General features: G+C 50.4%; 1 protein-coding gene across 11 annotated transcripts in view; it reads left to right on the plus strand.

The window, feature by feature from the left end:
* Positions 1-26,224, plus strand: part of ADCK1 (aarF domain containing kinase 1) — a 143,295-nt gene that overhangs the window by 67,486 nt on the left and 49,585 nt on the right. For all 11 annotated transcript variants that reach the window (XR_006781452.2, XR_015721836.1, XR_015721837.1 and 8 more), the window contains 3 exons: positions 5,791-5,949; positions 16,921-17,079; positions 24,989-25,105. Coding sequence is in view for 2 of the 11 variants with exons in the window: in XM_087856157.1 (XP_087712283.1) it covers positions 5,791-5,949; positions 16,921-17,079; positions 24,989-25,105 (435 nt within the window). In the remaining 9 variants the exon portion in view is untranslated. The remainder of the gene's footprint in view (positions 1-5,790; positions 5,950-16,920; positions 17,080-24,988; positions 25,106-26,224) is intronic.

Consider the following 26,224-nt stretch of genomic DNA (forward strand, 5'->3'; position numbering starts at 1 on the left):
CCGTGTACCTAGCATGGTTCCTGTCATGTGGCAGGCCTGCAGGTGAGTATTTGCTGATTGACTCGAGCTAAGGCATGGCAGCTTGGTTTCATTTCCTAGATTGACTCTGGTCAGCTGGTAGTGGCAGCCTGGAGCACCGTGTGGAGAGAGATTCTGAGGCATCACTGGGGCCCGCAGCAGAAATGAATGCTGTGATTGATTAGTGATGCCTGGCATGGGTGTGCTTGGGGTGTATTAGTTAGCTGTTCCTGCACAGCAAATTACCCCCAGACAAACATTTGATAGGGTACAGTTTCTGTGGGCCAGGAATTCGGGAGTGCCTTACTGGATGGTTCTGGCTCAGTCTCTGTGAGGGGATGGTCAGAGTGTTGGCAGGGGGCTGCAGTCATCTGAAGGCCTGAGTGGGGAAGGAGAATCTGCTTCCAGTATGGTTCACTGTGGGCAGGAGGCCTTGGTTCCTTATCCTCGGACCTCTCCACGGGCTGCTTGAGTGTCCTTGTGACATGGCAGCTCACTGCTCCGGGAGCACACTATCCAGGAGAGGGCAGGAGGGTGTCATGGTGATGTCTCAGGAGGGCTGCACTGACTTCCTGCGTATGCTGCGGGTCATTAATCTAGCTCACACTCAGAGGCGGGCAGTAGGCTGTACCTCTCAAAGGGAGGAGTATTTAAGTACCTGTGGACCTAGTTTAAAGCCACTGCAGGGCGGGGGTGAGAGGGCACGTGTCACCTACCTACTGTCTGTGTCAGGTATTACTTAGCAGGGGCGGGAATGACCCTAAACAGGTGGGATACAAACCAGGCATGTTTAAGCAGGAGAAGTAGGAATTGCAGCAGAGTGGGATAGCAGCTGGCAGGGTGATGATGAGCTGGAGGGGTGCCTGGGGCAGGTCCCTGGGAAACGATGCCGAGAGGAAGGAGTAGGTTTCCAGCAGAGGCACATGGGAAGTGATGGGGGGTTTTCTGCTCGAGGCAGGTAGTCTGGGCTTTGCAGAGTCCTAGGTAGCTGGAGATGTCTTGTCAGCTTCAGGCTGGGGGTGGGGCCGGGGGGTGGGGTAGGTTCACTCCAGCTACTCCATTAGTACGGGGACTTGTCCCTCTCCGCATCAGATTGTCGTGGATGGCTTCTGGCACCCAGCCAGGCATGGGGATAGAGGGGCATCTATAGACCTCGAGAGCCAGATGTTGTTTGCTGCTGATGCCATGGTAACCTGCCCCAGGTGCCCTGGGCTGTCTTCCCAGCTCCTAAGTGGGAACTGCTTGGCCTTGGCAGCTAGGCCTGGACTTGCCTGCTTTGAGGCAAGCTCCTGCCTCTTCATCTGGAGCCAGCCAGTTCTGGGTTTGTTAGATTAGTTGGCGTTATCTTATGTCAATGATATTTGAGGTAGTAAATCCAGAAGAGGTCTGATGTTCATGACTCTGGGGACAGCAGGATGGAGTATTTGAAATTGGGCCATCTTGGAAAATCCAGGACATCGCCCTTCCTGGGGCTGGTGAGGAGCCTGAGGCTGGCTGGCGGATGGAGAGACTTAAGTGAAACTCCTCCCAGGAGTCATATTATGGCTTTTACAGAAGATCCTGACTTCCTGTTACCTTATTTTGGGTGAAATGAGGACCCTTGCCAGTGCTTGGCTGCCCAGTATGGCATTTTGGAAACATTGCCCAGAAAACAGGCTTTGTGGGAATTGATAGACCTAACTTTCTGGAGCTTCTCACTCTCTGCCTTGTACCTGGGTATAAAGTCACGTGGTCTCGGTTTCCTGGACCCCAGCTGATGCCAGCTTGTTGAAGTCATAACCTGAGCCGTGGGGGGTGACACATTTCTTCTTGCCCTTCTGATGTTTTCTGCTCATAAAAAAACAAACACTGCCTCTTGCTTTTACACACACACACACACACACACACACACCCTAAAAAAACAGATCATACAAAGCTAGAGAAACTTTTTTCCTGATTATTTTTCCTTTTCTAGACATGGACATCGATATGTTTGAATCATGGGCCGACAGTAATTAAAAAGCACATAACTAGTCATTTTAAAATGCAGTTGTTTTACTTAATTGATTTTGCCGCCAGACCCAGAGGAAAGAAAGAGGAACAGGGGAGAGACAGGCTAAGAAGGGGAGACAGGTTTCTGCGAGCGACTGGAGGCAGCTTAGGGCCCTGCTTGAGTCTAATTGCTGCCCGTGCTGCAGCTGGTTCCTGCTAATGGCTTTCTGCTCAGAGGGCTGTGGGCCGGGGCCTGATGGGAGGGGTGGCGTTGGTGTCGGCTGCACAGGGGGTATAATTCTGCTTTTGGGACAGGGTCTATGTTTCCTTACTATCTATCAGCGTAAAGTACTTCCACTGAGCACTTTGAATCAAGGTTCCATTTAGAGATACTTTATTCATATTTAATTACAGGCTGCAGCACCAATCTTTAATTACCTTTTTTATAAGCCAGCTAGGAACATTCACTAGCAATCAATTATTGTGTGTGTGTGTGTATGTGTGTGTGTAAGCACAGGAGGGTGTGGGTGTGTGACTTGCTTCCTGATAGAGGGGAAAGGATGGCTGCAGGGCCCTGGGGAGGTTGTGGGCGGGCAGGGGTGGGGTGGGGATCTGCCCAACAGGTTCCCTGTGAGGAGTGAGTGGTGCATTTCCCATGCCTCTCTTTGCTTCCACTGGTCAAGCTGGGGATCAGGGCATGTCCTCACAGCTGGGCCTAGTTCAGGGTGCTGAGTTGGCACCTGGGCTTGGGTGGTATCCTGAGTTCTAGACCCCCTGCCTTCACTGGTGGGGACAGGAAATGGTGGGAGGCCCCCTTCGCAGGCCCTGGGGATATGGTGGACCAGGCTTCCTCTTACCCGGGAGATTGGGAGATGCTTGCCTCAGCCCTTTCCTTCCTTCACCTCTCCCCGGAGTGCTCCTGGCAGCCCCAGTGATGCCATGTCACTCTTCAGTGGCAATGACTCTGCAACGTCCCTGCAATGACACTCGTTTGAAGCCTGGCTGTCCTTCTTAGGGAACAAGCCAATGTTCCCAGGGAGCCAGGTGAAGGCTTGGGGTGAGGAGTGGGGTCAGATGCAAGTCCCTTTGCAGTGGGCAGATGGGGCCCTTCCAGCTGCCTGGGAGGTGAGGGTCTGAGTTCACAGATCTGCTCCACAAAGCATTCTCCTTGGTGCTCCTTCAGGAATAAGCAGAGGGTTTCTAAAGGCAGTTGTTCATTTCATTATGTAATGGCTGGGGATGTTGCTGAAGCTCTACCTCCCTTCTGTTCCTGGATCCCTGTCCCAACAAGAGGGCACCGAGGGGAGGGAGTAGGGGAGGGAGAGGAACCCACACTTAATGAGCCTCTTGGGGGTGTCGGGCACCATGCCCATGTTTCTTTCATCTAACCCAGATGGGGCCCGAGAACTATCAGTCAGAGCCCCTTCAGTCCTGTGTAACAGAAAACAACTCAAACTGACTTAAGCAAAAAAAGGAATTATAGAGTGGGTATTCAGGCATGGCTAGATCAAGGCACCCAACCAGGGTGACCAGGATTCACTTTCTCTATCTCTTGACTCTGCTTTCCTCTTTGTTGCTACTCTGGGACCCTTGGTAGCTCCAGGCTTCAAGTTCAATTTTTACCTTCAAGTTCAGCAGAGAGAAAGAATCTCTTCTCCTACAGTTCAAACAAAAGTGAAACAGTTGAGTCTGATTGGAGCAGTTGGGTTATGTGTCCATCTCTGAACCAGTCAGCGTGACCCAGGGCATTCAGGGTTCTGATTGGCCAGGTTGGGGCCTCACACCCATGCTGGTGTAGCAGGTGGAGTCCCCCTGAGTAAATCCCACACAGGACATGTGCTTTTACATAGGAGGCCTTTGGACTAGTAGGGGTGTGGGAGCAGGAAGGTCCAGCCATTTTTTTTTAAAGATTTTATTTATTTATTTGAGAGAGTAAAAGAGAGAGAGAGAGTAATCAGGAGCAGGGTGGAAGGGCAGAGGGAGAGGGAGAAGCAGACTCCCCACTGAAGAGGGAGCCCAATATGGGACTCGATTCCAGGACCCTGGGATCATGACCTGAGCCGAAGGTAGATGCTTAGCCAACTGAGCCATCCAGGTGCCCAGGTCTAGCCATTTGAAAAGGAAGAAAGGATTGATTTGATTCCTTTCCAAGGGAGAGAATAGTGGACTCAGTCTCTCAACAAATATGTGTTTGCCACCAACTAGTTCCGGTGCTATTCTAAGCACAAAAATCCCTGCCTGCTTGAAGCTGATGTTCTAATGGGGTCTGCAGAGATGGTGGTTCTTTCGTTCTCCCAAGCCAAGCCCAAGTCCAGGATAAAGGGTTTTTATGTGGAGAGACCCAGGGTGATTGACATAGGGAGAATCTGGTCCTTGGGGAACCTCGAACTCAGGAGGGAGGGAAAAAGACAAGTATGTGGTTGGGGAAGGAGGGGGCCAAGGAGGCACGGGGAGGGGCACAAATAAAAACCCAGTGAAGAAGAAGGGGGACAGGAAAGCCAATCCATACCCATCTCCCATGACAGAGAAGTGTGGGCCCCTCCCATGTTGCCTGGACCTTTGGCCTCCAAAGGATGTTGATAAATGGGATGGAGTTTAGTGAAAGCTACAAAAATGATGACAGGGCTGGAGGGAGTGATTTATGAGGGAGATTAGCAAGGTGCTGGTGCAGCCCAGCAAGCAGAAGGATGGGATGGTGGCCGAGGGTCGTCTGACTGCTGAAGTCCAAAGAGAGGAGAGGGCTGAGGGGCAAGAGAGAGTGCCTGCTCCAGAAGGGGGGTGCCGGGGGAAGCAGGGGCATGGACTGAATGGGCCTCAGCACGAGAGCCTGGGGGACGTGAGTAGGAGGGCCATGGGACTAATCCTGCGTGTACACATTTACGTGTGTGTGTGTGTGAATGTCTAGACCTTCTAGGACTGGGAACCTATACAGGGACTTCAAGCAATGGAGGGGGTGAGAATTTTAGCCTTGGACATTTTTGCAAAGGCTTTTGGGGGTCTCCTTCCCATCTGGTAGGATATTCATATCTGGACCATGTAGGTGTGACCGCTCAAGTCAGAAAGACTTTTTTCCTTCAGGAAAATTTGGTATGGCATTTCTAAGAGGGGAGGAGGAAAGGAAGAAGGGAAGAGAAGACAGAGAGTAAGGAGCACACATTCCATTTCGTAGAGAAAGGCAAGGGATCTGCCCAAGGCCGCCTTTGGGTGGCATTGCAGGCAGGGATCAAAAGCAAGGCTGGGCTGTGCAGCCTGGGGTCTCTGCCAGGTGGCCAGGCCGAGGGTGGGCTTGGGGACCTGTGTTGAGCCTGCTGTTCAGACAGGAACAAGAGGTGGCTACTGGGTTTGGAGCCTCCAAACTGGGCTCCCTTGAGCTCTCCCGTGTTGGTGAGTTGGAATATCTGATGCCTGTATTGGGCTGCCTGGGGCCCACGTTCTGTTAACTCTTGATTTCAGGTGCATATGTAACAGCCCCAGGGGTGCAATGGTGCATAATTAAATGAGCAGATGGGCCTCAGTTCTGAACATGCTAGACAGCACTTCTTTGGCCTTGAATGGAGGTGCTCAGGGCGCCCATGCATGCATATGAGGACACACCCTCCACGTGTGTTTTCTCTCTCACTCCCTCCACATGCCTGCTGTGAATCTCCACAGCAGCAAAGAGCCCCAGCAAGGCATTGGGTTGGCATACAACTGGTAGAGCAAAAAAATCTATCGGGGACATCAGGCAGCCCTGGCCTGGCCCATCCCCTCTCACTGAACTGAGTCGTCTTAACTGCTCTGTCCTCTCTCCATTCTTGACAGATTCATGATTTGTTCGTGAGCTTTGATGACACCCCTCTGGGGGCTGCCTCCCTGGCCCAGGTCCACAAGGCGGTGCTGCGTGATGGGCGGACAGTGGCCGTGAAGGTCCAGCATCCAAAGGTACAGGCTCAGAGCTCGAAGGACATTCTCCTGATGGAGGTGAGAGTCTGCCCCTTCCTTCGTCCTCATTTTATATTTCTCTGGAAACTGGCTGGCTCCAGTGACACTGGTTCAAGGCAGCTGGGTGGAGTGTGACCCTTTGAATAGCAGGGTGGGAGAGGAAAGCTTGAGACCATGACAAAAGAGGCGTCATGACAATGCCGTGACTGGGGGACCCATGGCTGGGTTGGTCAGTTCGTCTTGATTTGTTCCTAGGAACTGTCTGGGGATGGTCTTAGAACACAGTGAACAGCTGCTGGGGACAAGGAGACCTCGGGTGGATGTTGAAGAAAGGAGATGAACCAAAAGTGATTTCCTTGGGGGTAGAAAAGTTACATCTTAATTTGTTAAATCATAACAAAAAGGAAGCATGTGGTCAACCAAGGGATGTAAAAATGACAGGAAGATCACATAGAAATATTTAGGCAGATTCCGTGTTTGCTTATTGTCTGTGTTTTGAGTGAACAAGCTTGTCTACGTAAAAGCTTTCCTAGGAAAAGCCCAGATGGAGACTGTGTCTCTGGACTTTTCTAGCTCTGTCCCCAGAGCAAGGGAGTGTGAGCTGGGCACTGGCTGGGCGGTGGCCAGCACCCGGCCCAGGAGGGCAGGCATTTAACCTTCCAGCATGTCCCTCCCCTTCTCTGTGGGCTGCCTTCCCCTGTTCTCTTTCCTCACTCTGGACTCATAGTTTGTTTCCTCAGCTCACCCTGACTAAGCTTCGCACACTCAATGGAAGGTCTCTTTTGCACCAGGTGATAGGTTTGTGCTGGGGACACAGGAGTGAGGGAGCTCCATCTTCATCCCTGGGGGAGTTCCCTGTTTCGTGCAAGGGCAGGTCTGGACACAGACAGTCACAGTGTGGGGATATGAGCCCTGCCCAAGGGGTGTTTGCGTGGTGCCCTCAGCCCTATGTTTGGTCTGTTGGGGGCGGGGCTTCACAGAGGGGCCGGTGAAGACAGCCGGGCAGGGGAAGGATAGCCCAGCCTGTGTGCCAGCTCAGTCTTAGAGGAACAGGGTGGGCTTGGAGAAGAGCTTGAGCTGGTTCAGGTGGTACGGCTGGGAGTGGTTGCAGATGGGGCTGGGAAGGTAGGCAGGGGCAACACAGAGGGCCTCATCTTCCAGACTAAGGCATAGAACAGTATACACCGCCAATATGGATCTTCTGTGGAACCGAGCAGATCTGATTCTCTCCTGTAGTCAGTGGGGAACCATTTAAGAATTTTAAATCAGGGGAATGTCAAGATCAGATGTACATTAGAAACTAAAGTCTGTTGGCAGTCTGGAGGATGTATTGGAAGGCAGAAAGACTGTAGCCAGGGAGACTAATGGAGGGGCTGCCGCACTGGTCTGAGCCAAAAATAATGATGTGACCCAGGGCAGTGTAGTGGGAGTGAAGGGGAGGGATGAGCTCGAGGGGCGGAGTCATCATCAGGACTTTGTGAGCAGCTTTCCATAGGGTGGAGCCAAATACTGGTATGAATGAATGGGAGGAGAATAAAACAAATTGTAGATTTCCAGCTTAATGATTAAGTTTGGGTGCCTTTCACTAGTGTATCAGTCAGGGTCCAGTTGGGAAGAAACATTTTTATTGCACTAGGTATTTCCAACAGAGGGAATTTAAAACAGAAAATGGGACTCCCAGGGGATGAAATTGCAGAGAGGCCAAATGGGAGGGTGAGACAGTTACCAACGGCAGGAAGCCACTGCCACCCTCAAGGTGGAGGGACAAGGAGAAGAGGTGGTTCTGCGGAGCCCTGGAGCTGGGGTCACCCGTAGAGCTGGCCCAGGGCGGGCTGGTCCTTTGGGAGGTGGATCACAGCCTCAGGGCCCATCACCTGGGAGGCAGAGCCGCAGATGCTGTTTGAGGCAACAGGTTTCCACCTCCTTCTCGCCCCCAGTATTCCACCAGTGTTGCCCATAGGCCAAGCCTAGATGGCAAGTGCAGTTACTTATGAGAGCGATGGGGCAGGATGACCTCAGAGCCGGGTGGAATGGGTGGTGGAGCCATCATGAGAATTCAGATACTGGCCTCAGGAGATTTGGACTGGGATTGTTCTGCTGGTCTACATTCGGGCTGGAACTACAGACGCGGGAATTAAGGTTTTGTTTTTTTATTTGAGCGAGTGAGAGAGAGAGAGAGAGAGAGCATGAGCAGGGGAAGGAGCAGAGGGAGAGGGAGAATCAGACTCCCTGCTGAGCAGGGAGCCCGATGTGGGACCTGATCCTGGAACCCCAGGATCATAACCTGAGCCGAAGGCAGATGCTTAACTGACTGAGCCACTCAGGCGCCCCCAGATGCGGGATTTAACAGCAAGAAGACTCATAGTAGGTGGGTGAATCTGGGGGAGTAGTTGAGGTCACTTGGAAGGGTGGAGCAAAGAGAAAAGGAGAGGACAAGGGGAGAGCTGTGAGGATTACCGTCGTCGGGGGAGTAGGCCCAGGAAGTTAAGCTCCTGGAAGAACAGAGAAGGCACGGCCAGAGAGGTTGGAGGAGAACCAGAACTGAGCAGTGCTGCTACATTCCATGGAAACAATTTCAAGAAGAGAGTTAGAGAACATAGCAGCTTAAAACAACGGTCGTGTGTTTTGCTCATGAATCTGTGGTCCGGGCAGGGCTTGGTAGACTTATGTGTTTCCTGCGGTGCCAGCTTGGTGGTCTGATGGAACCGGAGGATCTACTTCCAGGCGGCTCACTCACTTGGCTGGCAGCTCAGCTGGGGCTGGGGGCAGGGCTTTGGGTCCTTCCAGGTAGGCCTCTGCACAGCTGTTGGGGCTTCCTCACAGCATGGCGGCTGGGTTCCAAGAGTGAGTGTCTGACGAGAATAAGGCGGAAAGCATGTGACCGTTGTATGACCTAGCCTTGGTAGCATATAGCACTACTTCTTCCTTACTCTGTTGGTAAGAGCAAGTGTCACAGAGGCTCCCTTAGTTTAAAGGGTGAGGGAATACCCTAGTTCTTGATGGGGGCATGACCAGGTTCTAGAAGAGCATTAGAATGGGAGGTATTGTTGTAACCATTTGGGAAAAGACAGTCTGCCAGAATTACTCAGTGTTGTTAAATGGGAGATAAAATTAGGAGAGCTCTGGAAAAGGCCTGTTGGATTTGGTGATTAAGAGTCCTTGGGGCGAGCAAGGAGAATGGGGTGAGGGGGTGGGAGTAAACTGAGGCCCCAGGGAATGGAGGTGGTTGACATAGAATACTCAGGTGTCACTCAGGTGACAGTGGGAAGGGTCCTATGGTGTTTAGAGCAAAGCACAGGATTAGAGGTGGGGACTGGACTAGGCTGTCCCTGATGGGGAGGGTGGCCGTGGAGTGGGGGCACTGGAGATCCAGGAGAGAGAAGTAACTGACAGATGTGGTCCTGGGGGAGACTCCAGGGATCAGGCTGTCAGGACCCAGGTGGAAGCGTTCGCCACTGTCAGCCTTTGTTCGGAGCCTGGAGGAAGGTGGTGAGGCTGCACACAGATGAGTGTGTGGGGCAGGGGGGATGGTGGAGGGAAAGTGGGCAGCTGAGTTGTACCAGCCCGATAGCCCTATTTTTTTCACTGCAGTAGGAGGCCAGACCATCTGCTGAGAATGAGGGGGTAGGAGGTGGCATTGGAGGCCGGGGGTGGGGGTGAAGGTTTGGAAGAGCTGCTCTGTGTGACGGAAAGGGGAGCTGACCAGGGCTCGGGAGCAGGGTTCCTGAGTGGCACCGGGCTTCGATCTGGAAACCCAGGTTTTCTGGAGTACCTGTCAGTGGCTATGCAACAGCCGTAGTTGGGAGTGAACTGAGTCTCAGAGCATCCCTGGGTGTTTTGAGACCCTGCAGCCACTCCTGTGTCAGGCAGGAACCTGCTCTCTCCCCAGCAGTGCCATCGGGACCCGCTTGGGCTGGAAGGACAGCTGACACCATTTCTCTACGCAGAGCCTCACTGACTCCCTAAGTAATGGCTGCCGGCAGGTCAATAGCAATAATAGCACTAATAAAGATTTGGCATCTTCCTCCTGGAGATAAGCATCAGATGCTTTCCTTGGGAAGTACGGCCTAGCAGCCGTGTGCGGAGTGCAGAGTGGCTCGTGCACAGTGGCTGAGGCCGAGGTCACCACCTCCACGCACCGTCCGTGTTAATAGCAGTGCTAATGCTGCTGCCTTCTCGCTGGGCTTGGTCTCCGGTGGAGAACATCCTCCCTGCCTCGGCCTTCTCTATGAAACGGAGAAGAGCCCAACTGGAAAGCTCATTTCTTTTTATATTTGAAATGAGTCTTATAATCTTGTTCCTGTGTCCTGACCTAGAATAGTACCTTGGGTTTAGGATTGAAAACCCCGGAAAGGTTCTCATGTGTGTTAGCAGGAGACGAGTGATTTCAAGGGGGTGTTAGGGCCACCTTAGCCACCAGCAACTTGGAGACAGGGTGAGGAAAAGCGTAGCTTTCTGCTGCTTCTTTTTATGACAGCTCCAAGTACTTTGTGTCCTCATGCTTCTCTCCCACTGCCCACTGTTGTCCCTCTCTCTTCTCCAACTCTGTGATGCCTCCCAGCATCATCTTGGAAGGAAGATAATCCGACTAGAGTAATTCATACTAAGAAGACAGTGACTAACAGGCATAACTTTTGAATATTTGCAGTTGAAGAAGTGAGCTGCTAAATCCAAATGCATATCTGCTGTAAAGACTGGTCTGGGAGGGAGGGTTTTAAGAGTGAGGGGGTAGGGGACTGCTACTGGTTGTATCAGTTAAGATGCTTTAGGCTGCAGGTACCAGAAAAATCCAGCTGAAAGTGGTGTAAATAATAGTAACCTGTATTACGTCCATTTGAAGACACCTAGAAGTAGTGTTGACTGTTCCAAGGTTGACTGATCCCACACTTCACTGTGGTTTTTAAGGACCCCGGTTCCTTTTGTCTTCTCCTCTGGCTTGTCCTCATGGTCCCAAAACAGCTGCAGCAGTTCCTGCTGTGACAAGTAGACGACATCCAGTGCCGAAGAGGGCCTTTTTCTTCCCTCATATTCCTTATCAAAAAGGAGCCCCTCAATAGCATTTCCTTCATTTCTCATTGGTGAAAAGTAGGCCACATGCCCAAGTCTACACCAGTCTTGACGAGAGACGGGAGACCGATCATGATTCACCTTCTCAGGCTTAGGCCTGCCTTCCTTGGAGGACGTGGAAGAGGCACAGAATTGGGGTTCTGTTAGCCAGTAGTGTGAGGGGAATGGCTTCTGGGTCGGCACCTACTAGCACATGCCACCTTCGTGTTTTGTGTGTCCTGTGAACCTGGCACTCCTCTTGGGGCAGGGGACAGTCTCTCCTATAGACTGTTGAATGACAGCAGGAGGGTGGAAGCCAAGTCTCAGTAAATGGTGTCTGATGCACCTGATGGTGTTGGTGACTTTGCACAAAAGAGAAAGGCACAGCCAAGGGTGTTTTTCAGCTTTGTCATTATCACCTGATATTGTCCCTTTAATAGTTGGGGCAACTCTACTTCTAGATGCACGGCCAGTGACTCTTATTGATTTGAGTGGCTGTCCAGAGCCAGACTAATTGGGCCCAGAGATTGGAACAATGATTCAGCAGAAAGGGGTGAACTGACAAGGCAGAGTCTGTTCGTCTGCTGGCGGGCTGGCTCACAGTAGCAGGGAGCTCGGCAGGCTGGATCTCACTGCCGTTCTCACTGTCAGAGAGCATGGCAGGACCCCGAGGGCCTGCGAGCTGGTGGTAAAGCCATATCCCCAGGTCCCAGTAGCACCACGCCGTATCACTCCCTGTTATCTCGCAAGCTTCTGGAATTGATGATGAATACCCCCTTGCTCTGTCCCTCCCTAAAGCATCTGACTCCTGCTCTCCACGTACCACCTGTCCCCAAGGCGCTCTCCCACACCAGGGTGGGACTCTGGTCTGAGCCACAGAATCTGATCCGCTGTTTGATATCATCTGGCCCATGCCGAGGTCTCTAAAACTAAAGACCTGTGACAGTCATGTCGTTGACTTTTTTGAACAACATTTTTAGTGCACGCTTGTCTGTCATCTTGTTTCTTTTCTGAATGTGTTGATTGAACAGTGGGTGGCTAGGTAATGTTTGTGTTGGCACGGACTCCAACAGCTGATTTTTTTTTCTAAAATACAGTAAAAAACCCCAGAGATGTAGACTATCCCATGGAAGCTTCTCTTCACCCTATAATTCTGTTTTGTAAAAAGTGTGCACTTTAATAACTTATTGGAACAAAGATAAACCCCATGAATTGTAGGCTATTTACATCACTCTGAATTGATTTTCGATCTTTGTCGAACATCCATTTTTACCAGTTCGGATCCATGCAGGCGTTCCATTTAGTGTGCTGTTTTCCCATAGAGCATTATTTCTTTTATAAGATATAATAACTTAATAACAGTCAGTCTTATTTCAGTTGCAGTTTTAACAGTCCACAACGGTTCTTTTTATGCCTTATCTCACACTTCCTATTGTATTATCCTGTATTGAATTGCATGAGTCAGGGCTGTGGAAAGAAAAGAGCGAAAAAACCCTGGGTCCAAGTCCCGCATTTGAAATGACAAGCTCTGTGACCTTGAGAAATGCTTTTACCTACTGGAACCAGTTTCTTTCTCTGTAAAATGGGCAAAAAGAGGATTAAATGAGAGCATGTCTATAACGTGCCTCATAGAACAGTGCCTGGTATGGGGTAGGTACTAAATAATGAAAATTTCCTTTTTTTTTTTGTTATTATAAATAGCAATCACTAGTTTCCAAACTTTTATGTGAGATTCAGTTTTTTCCATTATATTTCTGTGTGGCTCACAATTGATTTTTCCTCCTGTGAGCCAATGACCCTATAGGAAAATAATTTCATTATTCTACCTTGCAGGAAATGCTAATTGTTGAACATACCTTGATTGACTCATAAGGTTTCAAATCACGTAGAAAATTCTCAGGCATTCCAAAACTGTGGTCACCGAAAATTCAGAGGTAATCCCTTTCCCCACCGAAACCTCAGGAATAGAAAAACTTAATTTATTTGAGTAAAACACATGTGAACATATAATCATCTCCGGGGAGAGGACCAACCCTTTGAAATGTTCATTTATTCATTTATTCACTCAGTTATTCACGCAAATATTCAATAAACATCTGCTGAGTATAGGGTACATGCTAGGCACTGGTGGAAACATTGGCTGTTGGAAGAATTTTATGGAGAAGATACATTTTGGGAGAAAAATCAAAAAGCCAAATTGATAACAACACCTGTTTTATTTTAGTTGACTGCAGCTGTTGTCAAAAAGGAAAAATTTAAATGAATCTACTTAGGGCAGGCTCTTAGAAAGGGAATTGGATGAAAACAGAAGGTGAAATGGTTTTGTTTTATTCTCCTCCGCCAAGAAAAGTCTCTAATGGCAGCAGCCCAAACCATTTCAGATTTGGACCAGATGACTCCTAACCTGACCCATTTCCCTCCCCCCTTGAAGTTTAAGGGCTTAGTAACCCTCCTGAATTATGTACAAGACTATGTGAGTAGGCACATTTTCTGGGCTTCACAGCTGGCAGCAAATTTTTGAACTGGTAGACTTCCTATAAAAGGCGAGGGTATCCTTCAATAAAGCAGTGAACCACTGACGTCCATTCCAACAGACCCTCTCATTTTATATTAACTAAGGGAGTGACTCAGCCACTCCCCACACAGTGCTTTAGAAACCAGCTTTATGAGTACTGTAAAGTTCTTTGGGTTATGAATTAGTTTACGAATTAGTTATTAGCAATTAATCAATCGAATCTTTGACTACTTTTATGATTAATGTCATTAGGTATTAATAAAAACCAATAGAACTAGTAATGACTATATCATTGATTAGTAACAGGAAAATCTGTAAGTGCCTTTCAGTGCTGTTTGGATATCAATGATTGTTTAAAATTTCACAAATAACAGTGACCATATATTAAACGATGAGGGTTTATCATTTGGCCAGAAGCCTCATCCCCAGGTAGAAACCCCGTTATGTGGCTCCCCATGTATGCCCATGTCTGGCCCTGAGTAATCACCTAGTAGGGAATCAGGAATTCTTGACTGAACGAAGGACTGAGCCTCACTGTGTTTCCTTCCCTTGTCCCTCCTGGGTGAGAGCCTCTGGAATTGAGGCTGGAGGAAAACGTCCAAGAGGTTTCTCCCTGAACTTGGAGCCCGGAAAGTAGAATTCAGGTGTTTCAGAGGTCAGGTGTGCACTTGGCCCTGGCCCAGGCGAGTGCCTCTGTTTCCCATGCGCCAGCTCTGCCTCCCCTTTGGTGGCGGCTGAGGGCCGTCTGAGGGCACGGTGATGAGACGCAATGCCTTGGGGGCCGCTGGTCCCCGTTGCCTGGGCCTGACACATGCTGTGCGAGCCTTGCTGTTGCCACCCCTCCCGCCTAGCTTTGTGTGACTCAAACAGAAGCAAAACATAAACTAAATCAATTATCATAAGGTCACAGGTCTAGCCCATGAAAGACTAGACAAGACTTAAAAGAAATGAGACTGCAGCCGAATGTAATTAAAAAGGGTTTTGATAGGAATTGAGTATAATAACCTTGTGTGATGATTCCACTAGAATGGCATCTGGTACATCGTCTAGGACACAGGGTTTAAAAACAAAGCCGCAAATGCCTTGTAGTTAATGGCCCTGCTTTAGATCTCTTTCTTTTGTGTTGCGTGTGCCTATCACAGTGCTGGGTATCATACAGACCAGGGCAAAAGGAAGCTTAAGACCAGTTCATGGCTGGGGCTCAGTGAGTCCTTCTGGGTAGATGGGATGGCATCTTGGTCTGCTCAGGCTGCTGTAACAAGATACCGTAGACTGGGTGGCTTCAATAACAGACATTTAGGGGCACCTGGGTAGCTTAGTCGGTTCAGGGTTCGACTCTTGATTTCGGCTCAGGTCATGGTCTCAGGGTTGTGAGATTGAGCCCCGTGTTGTGCTCCTCACTGGGCATAGAGCCTGCTTAAGGTTTTCCTTCTCTCTCTGCCCCTCCCCCTCCACTCACATGTGCTCTCATACTCTCTCTTAAACAAAACAAAAACAAAACCAAAAACAGATGTTTATTTTTTGTGGTTCTGGAAGCTGGAAGTCCAAGATCAAGGTGCTGGCCAATTCAGTTCCTGGTTAGGACTTTCTTTCCGGCTTGAAGAGAGCCACCTTCTCTCTGTGCCCCTACATAGAAAAGAGAGCTCTGTCTCTTCCTCTTCTTATGAGGACACTAAAAACCATCATAGGGACCCCACCTTCATGACCTCATTGCAACCTAATTACCTCCCCAAGGCCCCATCTCCGAACACCATCATACTGGAGATTAGGGCTTTGGCATTGAATTTGGGGGGGGATACAAACATTCAGTCCACAACAGATGGGGTAGGTCTTTGGTACCAATGGGCCCATGGTATTTTAATTCTTTTTTTTATATCTTTTTAATTTTTATTTTTATTATTTTTCAAGATTTTTATTTATTGACAGAGAGACAGCCAGCGAGAGAGGGAACACAAGCAGGGGGAGTGGGAGAGGAAGAAGCAGGCCCTCAGCAGGGAGCCTGATGTGGGGCTCGATCCCAGGACCCTGGGATCACGCCCTGAGCTGAAGGCAGACGCTTAATGACTGAGCCACCCAGGTGCCCCTGTATATCTTTTTAAAAAAATATTTCATTTATTTGAGAGAGACAGAGATAGTGAGAGAGAGCACGAGCAGGAAGGAGGGGGAGAAGCAGACTCTCCGCTGAGCAGGGAGCCCAATGCAGGGCTCGATCCCAGAATCCTGGGATCATGACCTGAGCCAAAGGCAGGCGCTTAACCGACTGAGCCACCCAGCTGCCCCGGGGTTTTTAAATTCTTGTTCATTGCTGTCTGGCATAACTAGGGGATGGAGATGGGCGTTCTTGGAGAATTGGGACTGTAATCCATATCAGGAATTTCTGGGAGGATTGGTCACTTTGAACACTGAGAGGAGGGCTCATAGTAGAATAGGGGAGTCCCTTTCTGTGTTTCTCTCAGGAAATGCGTCTCCCATGTTCCTGGCCTCACCCTCCTCACCTACTGCAGAGCCATCATCCACAAACTTTCCAGATTCTCTCGAGTCCAGAGCCCCAGGTGGGGCAGCCTCAGAACTGAGTCCCAGCCCATGGTGATGGTCATGGCATGCTCTGCAGATGTCACTGGGCCCCTTTTCTCTGCCAGGAGCATTTAATTTCACATCATTAAACTGAGGAATGCCCTGTAAGTCTATAAAAATCCTGCTTCCATCATGTTCTCACTTAAGAATCTGCAGTGTGTCCAAATTGCCAGAAACCTGAGCTTTTTATCCCAGTGGTCACATCCCTTCTCTCTTACTCCTCCTGTCTTATACAATCTTGTCTTCTTATTCCAGTGTAGTTTTTATCAAGCACTATTTTAGACATGCAAAATGTATAGAAAGTAGCGTCACAAATTCTCAGGTACCTGCCCTCAGCTTAAGAAAGGGGCAGAACGCCATACAGTTGTCATGCCCTCCCTGCCCTTTGTAAACAGGACCATAGGAGCAAGTCTGGGTGCAGCCGAGGCAGCAGTTCAGCAAGTGAGCGAGAGCAAGGGTTTGGGGGCTGGGTGGACTGAAGCGGAATTCTGCCTCTTTGTTTCCTTGCCGGGCAAATTTGGGACAATCATATAACCTCCCAGAGCCTTGACTTCCTCATCTGTAAAATGGGGTCAAGTGTATACCACGGACCTCCCAGAGTTGTGAAGACTGAGTAGAATAATAATGTAAGCACTTGGCCCAGCACTGGGCGTGCGGGGGGTGCTCGGCAGATGGGGGCTCTTACTGCTGGCGGCTGTTGGGCTTTTCTCATCTTGGATTTGAGCTGCGGGGACAGGCCCCTGGGGAGCAGGGAGGCCTTGCTTCAGGCGAGGCCTAGGGACTTGTCAATGCCCAGACCCAGGCAGGAGGGCAGGAAACGGAGCTCCCGTGGTGGGTACCGTGGGCTGACTGATGGGGTGCTCGGTGGATTTCAGGTGCTTGTCCTGGCCGTGAAGCAGCTGTTTCCGGAGTTTGAGTTCATGTGGCTGGTGGATGAAGCCAAGAAGAACCTGCCTTTGGAGCTGGATTTCCTCAACGAAGGGAGGAATGCTGAGAAAGTAGCCCAAATGCTCAAGCACTTTGACTTCTTAAAGGTAGGAGGGGCAGGGCAACGGGGGGCATGGTGGTGTGGTGAGAGAGTGTGGGGGAAGACTGATCCCTGCCCTGAATGTCCCCCCCTTGCAGGACATGAGTGGGGATGCCTCCTTCCTGAGTCTTGTTTCCGAACCCTGGTGTCGCACATTAAAGCTCTTGAGGACAGTGTTAAAAGAAATACCAACTGTGATTGTTGACCTATCGGCTAAACAGATGTTTACTGAGTGTCTGTAATTCTAAGACACTGAGTCATACCCAAGGGCTTGTAAGCTATGGTCTCTCCCTCCGTGAAGCATGGGATGAGGACGTTGATGATGGGAGCTAATGCTGCTGTGCTCTGGTGCTGTTCCTAACACTATACATTTATTACCTCATTTATTGTACAGTCATTTCTTTTTTTTTTTAAAGATTTTTATTTATTTATTTGACATAGATGACATAGAGACAGCCAGCGAGAGAGGGAACACAAGCAGGGGGAGAGGAAGAAGCAGGCTCCCAGCGGAGGAGCCTGATGTGGGGCTCGATCCCAGAACGCTGGGATCACGCCCTGAGCCGAAGGCAGACACCCAACGACCGCACTACCCAGGTGCCCCTGTACAGTCATTTCTGTTATAACACAACGTATGTGTTCCTAGAAACCTCCATAGCATGCAAACTCACACAACAGAAAGCACAGGGCTTATGGGGAAAATTGGGCTAGGCTTACAACAGGGCCAACAGAAACATGACCAGGTGCTCAGCATCACTCATGCAAACCATACCCACAGTGGGTATCACCTCTCACCTGTCAGAATAGCTAGAATCAAAAAGACAAGAAATAACAAGTGTTGGCGAGGATGCGGAGAAAAAGGAACCCTTTTGTACATTTGGTGGGAATGTACATTGGTGCAGCCACTGTGGGACACAGCATGCAGGTTCCTCAAAAAACTGAAAACAGAACTAACATATGATCCAGACAGATGCAGCCTTGTGTTTATTGCAGCATTATTTACGATAGCCAAGATGTGGAAGCAACCCAAGTGTCCATCCACGGATGAATGGACAGAATAGATGTGATATATACACGATGGAGTACAACTCAGCCATGAAAAAGAATGTGATCTTGCCATTTGCAACCACATGGATGGACTAGAGCGCATAGTGCTAAGTGAAATAAGTCGGACAGAGAAAGGCAAATACCATATGATCTTACTTGTATATGGAATTAAAGAAACAAAACAAGTGAACGATAAAGACAGAAAAAAAAATTGACTTAAATACAGAGAACAATCTGGTGGTTGCCAGAGGGGAGGTGGATGGAGGGATGGGTGAAATAGATAAATGGGATTAAGAGTCTGCTGACTGTGATGAGCTCTGAGTAATTTATAGCATTGTTGACTCATCCACCTGTAAGTAGTGTAACACTGTATGTTCATTATACTTCAGTAGAAAATAAAATAAGGAAAAAAAGACAATTCACGAAAGAGAAAACACAAATTTAAAACAATGTCACCAGTGACACAGAAAATAAAAGAAGGTGGGAACCTACTAGAAACGGTAGCGTAGTTTTACACGTTAAATGGCTAAGAAGTACGTAAGACCACGGAGCACATGGCACTCTATCGTGACATCTGCTTGTGCAAACAGGCATCGACAGAGTTGCTGCTTGTGCGTTATTGTGACGTGGTGGGAGGCCCGTCATCGGGAATTGGACGGAAAGTTGTAACACCGGATGTGTGTGGTTGGGACTCATGACGCCCTTGGTGATGTTGGGGTGTGTGTGTTTTGTGCTCGCCCGTGTTGTGCAGCCCGGCGGGAAGCAGTTTCCTATGTTCACATGGTGTTTCCTGGGGAGGATAGCTCATATAACCCAATGCAAGATTTGCATTACGATCAAACTGCCCCCTAATATATCAATCGCATTAGAAAAAATTTGTGTTTTCAAGTATTATAGAAGAACTGCCTGTCTGATGATAGAAGACACTTACTGTGGGAAACAAGATAAAATGATACAAAGTAGCAGCTTTGTAAGAGGGAGGTCCTGCTGCTGGTACGAGCTCTCCATTCAGGAGAAGGGACTTCCGTGGTTGATCAGGGCAGGGCAGGCTCTGCTGAGGAGCTGGCCCTAGAACGGGTCATTGAGGATTGGCCTGACGTTCCCCATGGGCTCCATAGGCTTCTCCCTAGATAGATGCACGCCAGCACCACTGTTCTCCCGACATATTTGGTCCTTGGTGGGTCTTGGACCCATTTCCCCCACGGGTTTCTCTTCATGGTACAGGGGTTGGGCCTGTCTGGTACTCTGTGCAGAGAGCTTGGCTTTCAACTCTTTGAAGAGATCAGCCCTTCTCTCTTCACAGGAAGCCTGGATCGTTTGGGAACGGAAGTCACAGAGCCGTCAGGAGCTCCAGGTGCTAGTTCCAGAGCAAACTGGTAGTGCTCTTCTTGGGGAGGGGGTCTCAGTGCACTGAATGGGAAGGTCTCTTGCTCTTGACAAAAGTGGCTTCTGAAGACATCGTAGGAGATGGAGGTGGTGTTTATATTTCTGCTCTCCAGATTGGTTAACGGAGATGGGAGACAGAGGGTGTGCCCACCCTAACCACCCGAGAATCCTAGAGCTCAGATGATGGGAGGAAAAGCCACAACTGTGGGTCAGTGTAGTGTCTTCACACTGATGTTGGTGAAAGATGTGGCCATTGGCCAAGTTTGACCCTTTGAGTGAGCTGAGAGTCAGGTCCGACTGGATGCCCCAGTACTATGTTCGACTGCCTTTTCCTCAGCTGGCTGTCTTAGATCGGGATGTACAGACCCTCTTGTGCCTGTAAATCCCGACGTGCAGACTAGAGCTGGTACCATTGCCCCAGCTTTGAAGTTCAAGCCACCAATTCAATAAAAACGTGGCTGTCTCAGACAAGGAACCCTACCAACTCATTAGCGCGGTGCCATGTTTGCTTCTGCTTGCATCTCCCGTTTCTTCCATCCCTTCATCCCGCATTTCCTGAGCATTTCCTGACCTTGTTGTGCTAGGAGCTAGGGGGCCTGGCTGAGTATGAGATGGTTGGCTCCGACCTGAGAAAAGGTCCCATCTGGGGGGGGACGGACACACTGTGCTGCTACAGTCCAGGCCTGTGCCATGCAGAGATGTGCAGCCTGTGACAGAGACTTGGCCCTGTTTCTGTGGATGCCCGAGAGCGAGCGCTTCGTTCTGCTCAGGGTAAGGAGCTCAGAGGGGGCTTCCAAGAAGTGTTGAGTGTACAGAGGGATAGGCAATATTGACTAAATGTTTCTTCGGCTTCCCTGGACACTATGCAGGTACCATGACATTGGGTCCTTCCAACAGCCATCACCCCATTTTCCAAGTGACAGTCTTAGAGTAGTGGAGCTAGGGCTGCAACCCCGATTTTCTGACTTCATCTCTGGTGCTCGCCTAAGGACATTCTGTTGCCTCTTAGCTGGCAGGGGCGCTCCTCGGCACCAGAGCTATGAACCAGACACACAGAACATCTCCTTCACCGTTCCCATGGAAACAGCAAATCATCCTTTGGCTGGGGCCAACTAGCATCTGCCAGACCAAGACATGTAATAATAATAATAACACAAATTTCTGAAATGAGGATGCCAAATGGGTAAATAATTAATGTAACAATTTGACCTGCCCCTTCTAAAACCCACACACTTTTCCTAAGACAATGGTGCGACTAAGGCTCCTGAGTAATTAATTTTGCCTAAACACATAACAAGTGGGAAGCAAATTTTGCACTGTGAACCCAGTTCAGCTCTTAAAACTGGAGATAGATTGCCTTTGCACACGGGCACCCCATCACAACATCTGTGCGTAATTAAGCCTCAGCGAAGAGTTTACCTCTCGGTGTGCGAGGCATCTTCCAGTGGGGTTTAATAACAGCCCTGTGCTCTAAATCTCTGAGCCTCAGACAAGCGCCGAATGGAAGCGTGGGGTCAGGGAGACCGGGAGAGGGTGAGAGGGCAGCCAGGCCGAACGGTCAGGACCAGGGCGTCTGTGGATCTGCGGTATATTGTGGGGAGGGGCCGGGGCAGGCCGTGAGGTTTGTGACTAACCTGGGGGAAAGCTGGGACAAGGGAGGACAGGGAAGCCTTAGAAGCACAGGGTCTGAGACCAGAAGAGACAGGAGTGTGCCTGGACAAGTGAAGGCAGGGAGAGCTAAATGGTCATCTCCTGAGCGGGGCCGCTTCAGGGGGCCACTTCTTAGTGCGAGGTAAGGGTCCTGGGACTCTCCAGAAATTGTGGGCAGACCTTGAGGGATGTGCATGCTTTTGGAGAAGCACCACCCCCTCCTATGAATCTCAAAGATGGAGAACCATTGATGTAGAATCATTAATAGGAGTTACTATGTTTTACTTGCGTGTGCTATGCGAGGCACATTTTAAAGTGCTTTACATGTATTCTTAATCTTTACACAGTCCCACAAGGGAAAGACCATCATTAGCCCCTTGTCAACAGTAGGGAAATTGAGGCCCAGAGAGATGAAACCATTTGCTCAAGGTTACACGGCTTCCGGTCGGGGGCAGAGGCGGGTTCTGGATGGAGGCAGCCTGGCTCTAGAGCCTGCGGGTTAAACCACGGTGCTGTTCTGCCTTCGTGATAATTTATGGGGCAGATCTGAATCATGCTGAACTGTCTGTAGCGTTAACTCGCAGCCCTGGTCATGTGTCAGAAGCACCTGTGAAAGTCTACACGGCTGGCATAAGGCAGCTGGTGTCTGTCCAGCAGGAGCTAAGTGTGTGCCGCTGTGCCAAGCACCAGGATTCCACATGTGCTAGCAGGAGGTCGGGAATGTTGCCTTGCTGTAAATGTCATCGCCATTTTACAGGTGGGAAGCCGGCCCTCCGGTTATAACACTTACCCACAGTCACACAGCTTGGAGGTAGCAAAACCATGGCTCCAGCCTGACTATCTGCCTCGGGATCTGTGCTCTGCTTCTGTGGGCTCCCCAGGTGATGGGCACTGGCCCAGGAGAACCAGGGCCTGCTTCACAGGTGCGTTGACCAAAGCACAGGAACAAAATGGAACCATGGGTCAGGGCCAGACTATGCGGCTGAGGCCCAGGGTCTTGGGCTGGAATTTTCTATAACCTGTGCCCTCCTTCTTGGGATCAGGATCGACCCCAGCATGGAGGACGGGTGGAGCCCACAGTGGGGCCTCTGATCTGTAACAAGGAGATAGGCTTTGGACCCAGAGTCCTGATGGCCAGGGTGTGACCCTGCCTGTGGGGTTAGTGGGCCCCCCTGAGCCTCCCTGGGTTGAGTTTTGTTTGGGGGGCCTGGGAGGGTTCTTCTCATTGCCTCTTTAGAAGATTTTCTTTCATCTTTCTCCACTTTGATGGAAGGTGGCACGGGGATGAAACATGGGTGTTGGGGGGGGAATTTCGCCTTATGTTCCCAAACCCTTCTGCCCACGGGGTGATTTAGGGGCAAGTCATCGACCTTATGGTCGACCCACGGTCAAGCCAGGTTTCTCCTAGGTGAGCAGGGAGATTTGCATTTTGTAGTCATCTCGGTGCTGTAGTTGTCAAGGGGCAATTCGCCGTCCTCCCTGAGCTCCCATGACAAACTTCTCTACCTCCCAGGTTTGGTATTCTGTCATTTCAGATCTAAGCAGCTGCGGCAGGGGCCGTTGTGTTGTCTGACAGGGACAGTTGTGTTGGGAGAAGGCTGGGGAGAAAGGTGGAGGAGTGGGGAGCGCAGCGCTCCCACCGCTCTGATTAACAAGCCCAGAGAGTCTCCAGACTTTGGGTTTTCTCTTTCCATCTGTGGCTCCTTCAAGTGATTTTCCACGTTGCCCCAGGCAGGCCCAGATGGGGGTCTGACCTCATATCCCCAGAGCCCCAGGCTCCCACTGCCAAGCTTAGGTTTCTACACAAACTGAGAAAGGAACTTCACGTCAAAAATCTGCCCGTTCCATTTGGAAGCCACAGCCACGGCCAACAACAGCAAACTTGCACTCATATTTTTAAAGATAGCGTGTGAAAAGTACCAAGCAAGACCGAATTTTAAGTTCACAGTCATAGAGAGTCACAGATTTCTCTACTAGCCCAGATTTTCAAATGGCAAGACCTACAGGGAAGTAGCAAACCGCAATGACACTTGACTTCAGTTGGAAGCTTTGTTCCAGGGACCCCAGAGGGCTTCGCGTGTGTGTGTGACCCCAGGCCTCCTCAGAGCTCCTTCTCGAGATGGGGCAGGAACAGTCCTTTGTGATGAGGAAAACGGAGGCATTGAAGGTTAGGTGGCTGGATTAAGATGTGGCAGTATTCACAGAATGAGGAAGGGAACAGGTTGCTTGACTTGAGGGCTGCCATCTTACTGCTGGATGAGTTTTGGGGGTCAAGATGAGGGGAGTGCTTATTCCCCTAAACCCTTGAATTAACTGCCCCTTTTCCTTTCTTCTTCTTCTTTTTTGACTTCTTTTTTTTTCCCCCTATCTTGCTTTATTTGTAAGTGGAGAAAAGCCCATCACAAGTTGTTGGGGAAACGTGGCATGCCGATATCCCAGTAATTCTTCCCTCCTGGAAGTGGTGGCACTGTTGGCTGTCACTCGTATGGCCCCCCAGCAGCTGTTGGTGCAGTCCCATCTCTTGCCTGTTTCTGGGGAAATCTGTTCTTTTTTTGGCCATTGGGTGTTCTTAGAGTCTGAGAGAACTGGAGAGTGTATCAACTGGGAATGCATTGGTCTGCAGGTAACCAACAGCACAATTTAGAGCATCTTAAGTGAAAAAAGATTTATTTTCCTCACGTGGCGAGAAGGCTTACAGTAGTTGCCTGCTGATATTGTGTTAGTGGTATGTTGGTATCAGGGCTGGCATCTCTGATTTTCTTAGACTTTTCCTCATGGTTGCAAGATAGCTGCTGCAGCTCCAGGTATCATATTCACTTTCAAGGTAGGAAAGAAGGGTAAGAAGAGTTGCACCACTTTCAAACATCCCCCCCCACCTTTTTTAAAGATCCCACTTATTTATTTGAGAGGGAAAAAGAGAAAGTGCACACAAGCAGGGGGGAGGGACAGAGGGGAGAGGAAGAAGCAGACTCCCTGCTGAGCAGGGATCCTGATGCGGGGCTCCATCCCAGGACCCTGAGATCACAACCTGTTCCCAAGGCAGATGCTCAACCAACTGAGCCACCCAGACGCCCCCTACAAACATCCCTTTTTATGAAGAAAAGAAAAACCTTCCCAGGCCTCCACGTATGACTCATAAGCCAGGACTGTGTCACATGGCCATGCCTATGGCAAGGCAGGCGGGAAAGTATGTAGTTTTTCCTGTGTCTGGGGAAGAGGAGGACTGCGAGTAGGTGCTGGGTTAGGGTCCAGCATTGTCTGCCACACAGAGGACTTGTAGGAAACGGGCATGAGAAAACTCAGGACTTCCTGGCTGAAAAATTTATCACCCCGTAAAAATTCGTTCATTCATTCATTCATAGACATAAACATAGAATACATCCATTGCACAAGTAAAGAAGCGGAGGCAGAGGGTTGAGATTCACGTGAGGAGCCTGCAGTGGGCCTGGTGAGAGAGGGAAATAGATTTCAGTGCCAACTCTGGCTCAGGTATGAGGGGTTCCATGTCTGTTCCCCTAAGTCCCAATTTTAGTTTTGGCTCTTGGTGGTGTCTGGAGGCATTGAGGAGAGTGGGGAAGCCCTTCTCTGGTCCCTAAGCAGGAAGAGGTCTCTAAGGGAGGGCCCAGGGGTCTAGCTGGTGGAGGAGGCAGTGTGGCCTGCCCTGCTTTCTTGGCCTGACCCCCCTGCCCCCGCCTGTCCCTGCTCGGTCCCTCTCGGCTTTGTCTCGTGTTCCTGGGAGGAGCGTCTGCCCTTGCCTGGCTCTCTGTGCCTCTCTGTGGTCCTGGCTTCTAGCTGCGGGCCCGCCAGCCCTTCTGACCTGCCCTTGCCTGTTCCAGGTCCCCCGCATCTACTGGGAGCTGTCCACCAAGCGGGTCCTTCTGATGGAGTTTGTGGACGGTGGCCAGGTCAATGACAGAGACTACATGGAGAGGAACAAGATTGACGTCAACGAGGTGAGGTTCAGCGCTCAGGGCTGCTGTGCGTGGGACATGGGCGTGGTCGGGGCCACCCACTGAGGGCCGATGTGTCCCTCTGAGGTCTCACTGCCTTGAAACGGAGCCTGTTGTCTGAAGAATTATCGTATCTCTGAGCACAAAGCATCCTCCCTGGGCATCTGGTACAGTCCTCTGCGCTGTCTCCTAAAGCTGGGGCTGGCAGCGCACAGTGGAGCTCAGGCCCATGCTGAGCCCCTTCCTGCAGCTCGTGCCCCACCCAGTGACTGCCGTCTGTCCTCTTGTCCGAGCCGCACAGAGCTGAGCGGCCCCAGAGAACAGTGGTGTGAAATCTGTGGGACTTACTGCTTCTGCCCCTGTGGGGCCCAGGAACACCTTCCTCCTTCTTCCCACCCTCCCCTCTCCCTGCTGCTCCCCAGACCTCAAGGGGTCAGGCCAGCAGGGGCGAGCAGGAGCCAACTGTTTCTACTTCACAGAGCTACAAGAAAAGGGAGGCTTCGGTCTCCCGCCTCCCACCCCGTTGGTCCCAGGGAAAGAAAGCTGGCCGGTGGGGTGAGGCCTGTACCCCAGTTCCTTCTTGGTTGCCATAGGGTCCCACCGGTAGGGATGGAGTTATACTTTTTCAACAATACCCGTCATTTTTATAGTCCCTCCTCAGAGCTAGGTACGGGGGTTCAGAGGGGGCCGACATCATTCCCTTCTTTAAGGAGCTCCCCACCTCGTGTTGCTGTCAGATCCATAGCTAAATTCTTACAAGCACCTCCAGGCAGCAGGAGGGGTGTGAGCGAGACCCCAGGGAGCTGCACGGAGGAAGTGCTTGCTTCTGCCATGGGTTGGCTTCCCCAGCAGGATGGTAGGGATTTGCTGGGTGCGTGTGTGTCACGGTGGAGGAGTTGGGGGCAGCGATGGCACTGCAAGGAAGGGGAAGGGAATGGCAGGGTTTCCAGGGGAGTGTGGAAAAATAGGGTGGGGGCAGGTAGTGAAGACGTTGGGCAGGACCCCAAAGGTACTAGGGAGTCACGAAGGGTATGGAGGAGTGCAGTCACATGGTCCACAGCTCTGGGTAGGCAAGAGGAAGCAATGGAGAGAGGTGAATGCTCTTTCCTTCCTCCCACCCCA

This window comes from Ursus americanus, chromosome 26 (genome assembly GCF_024610735.1).
Source record: "Ursus americanus isolate L20-20 chromosome 26, mUrsAme1.1.p, whole genome shotgun sequence".
In the NCBI taxonomy this organism is placed as follows: Eukaryota; Metazoa; Chordata; class Mammalia; order Carnivora; family Ursidae; genus Ursus; species Ursus americanus.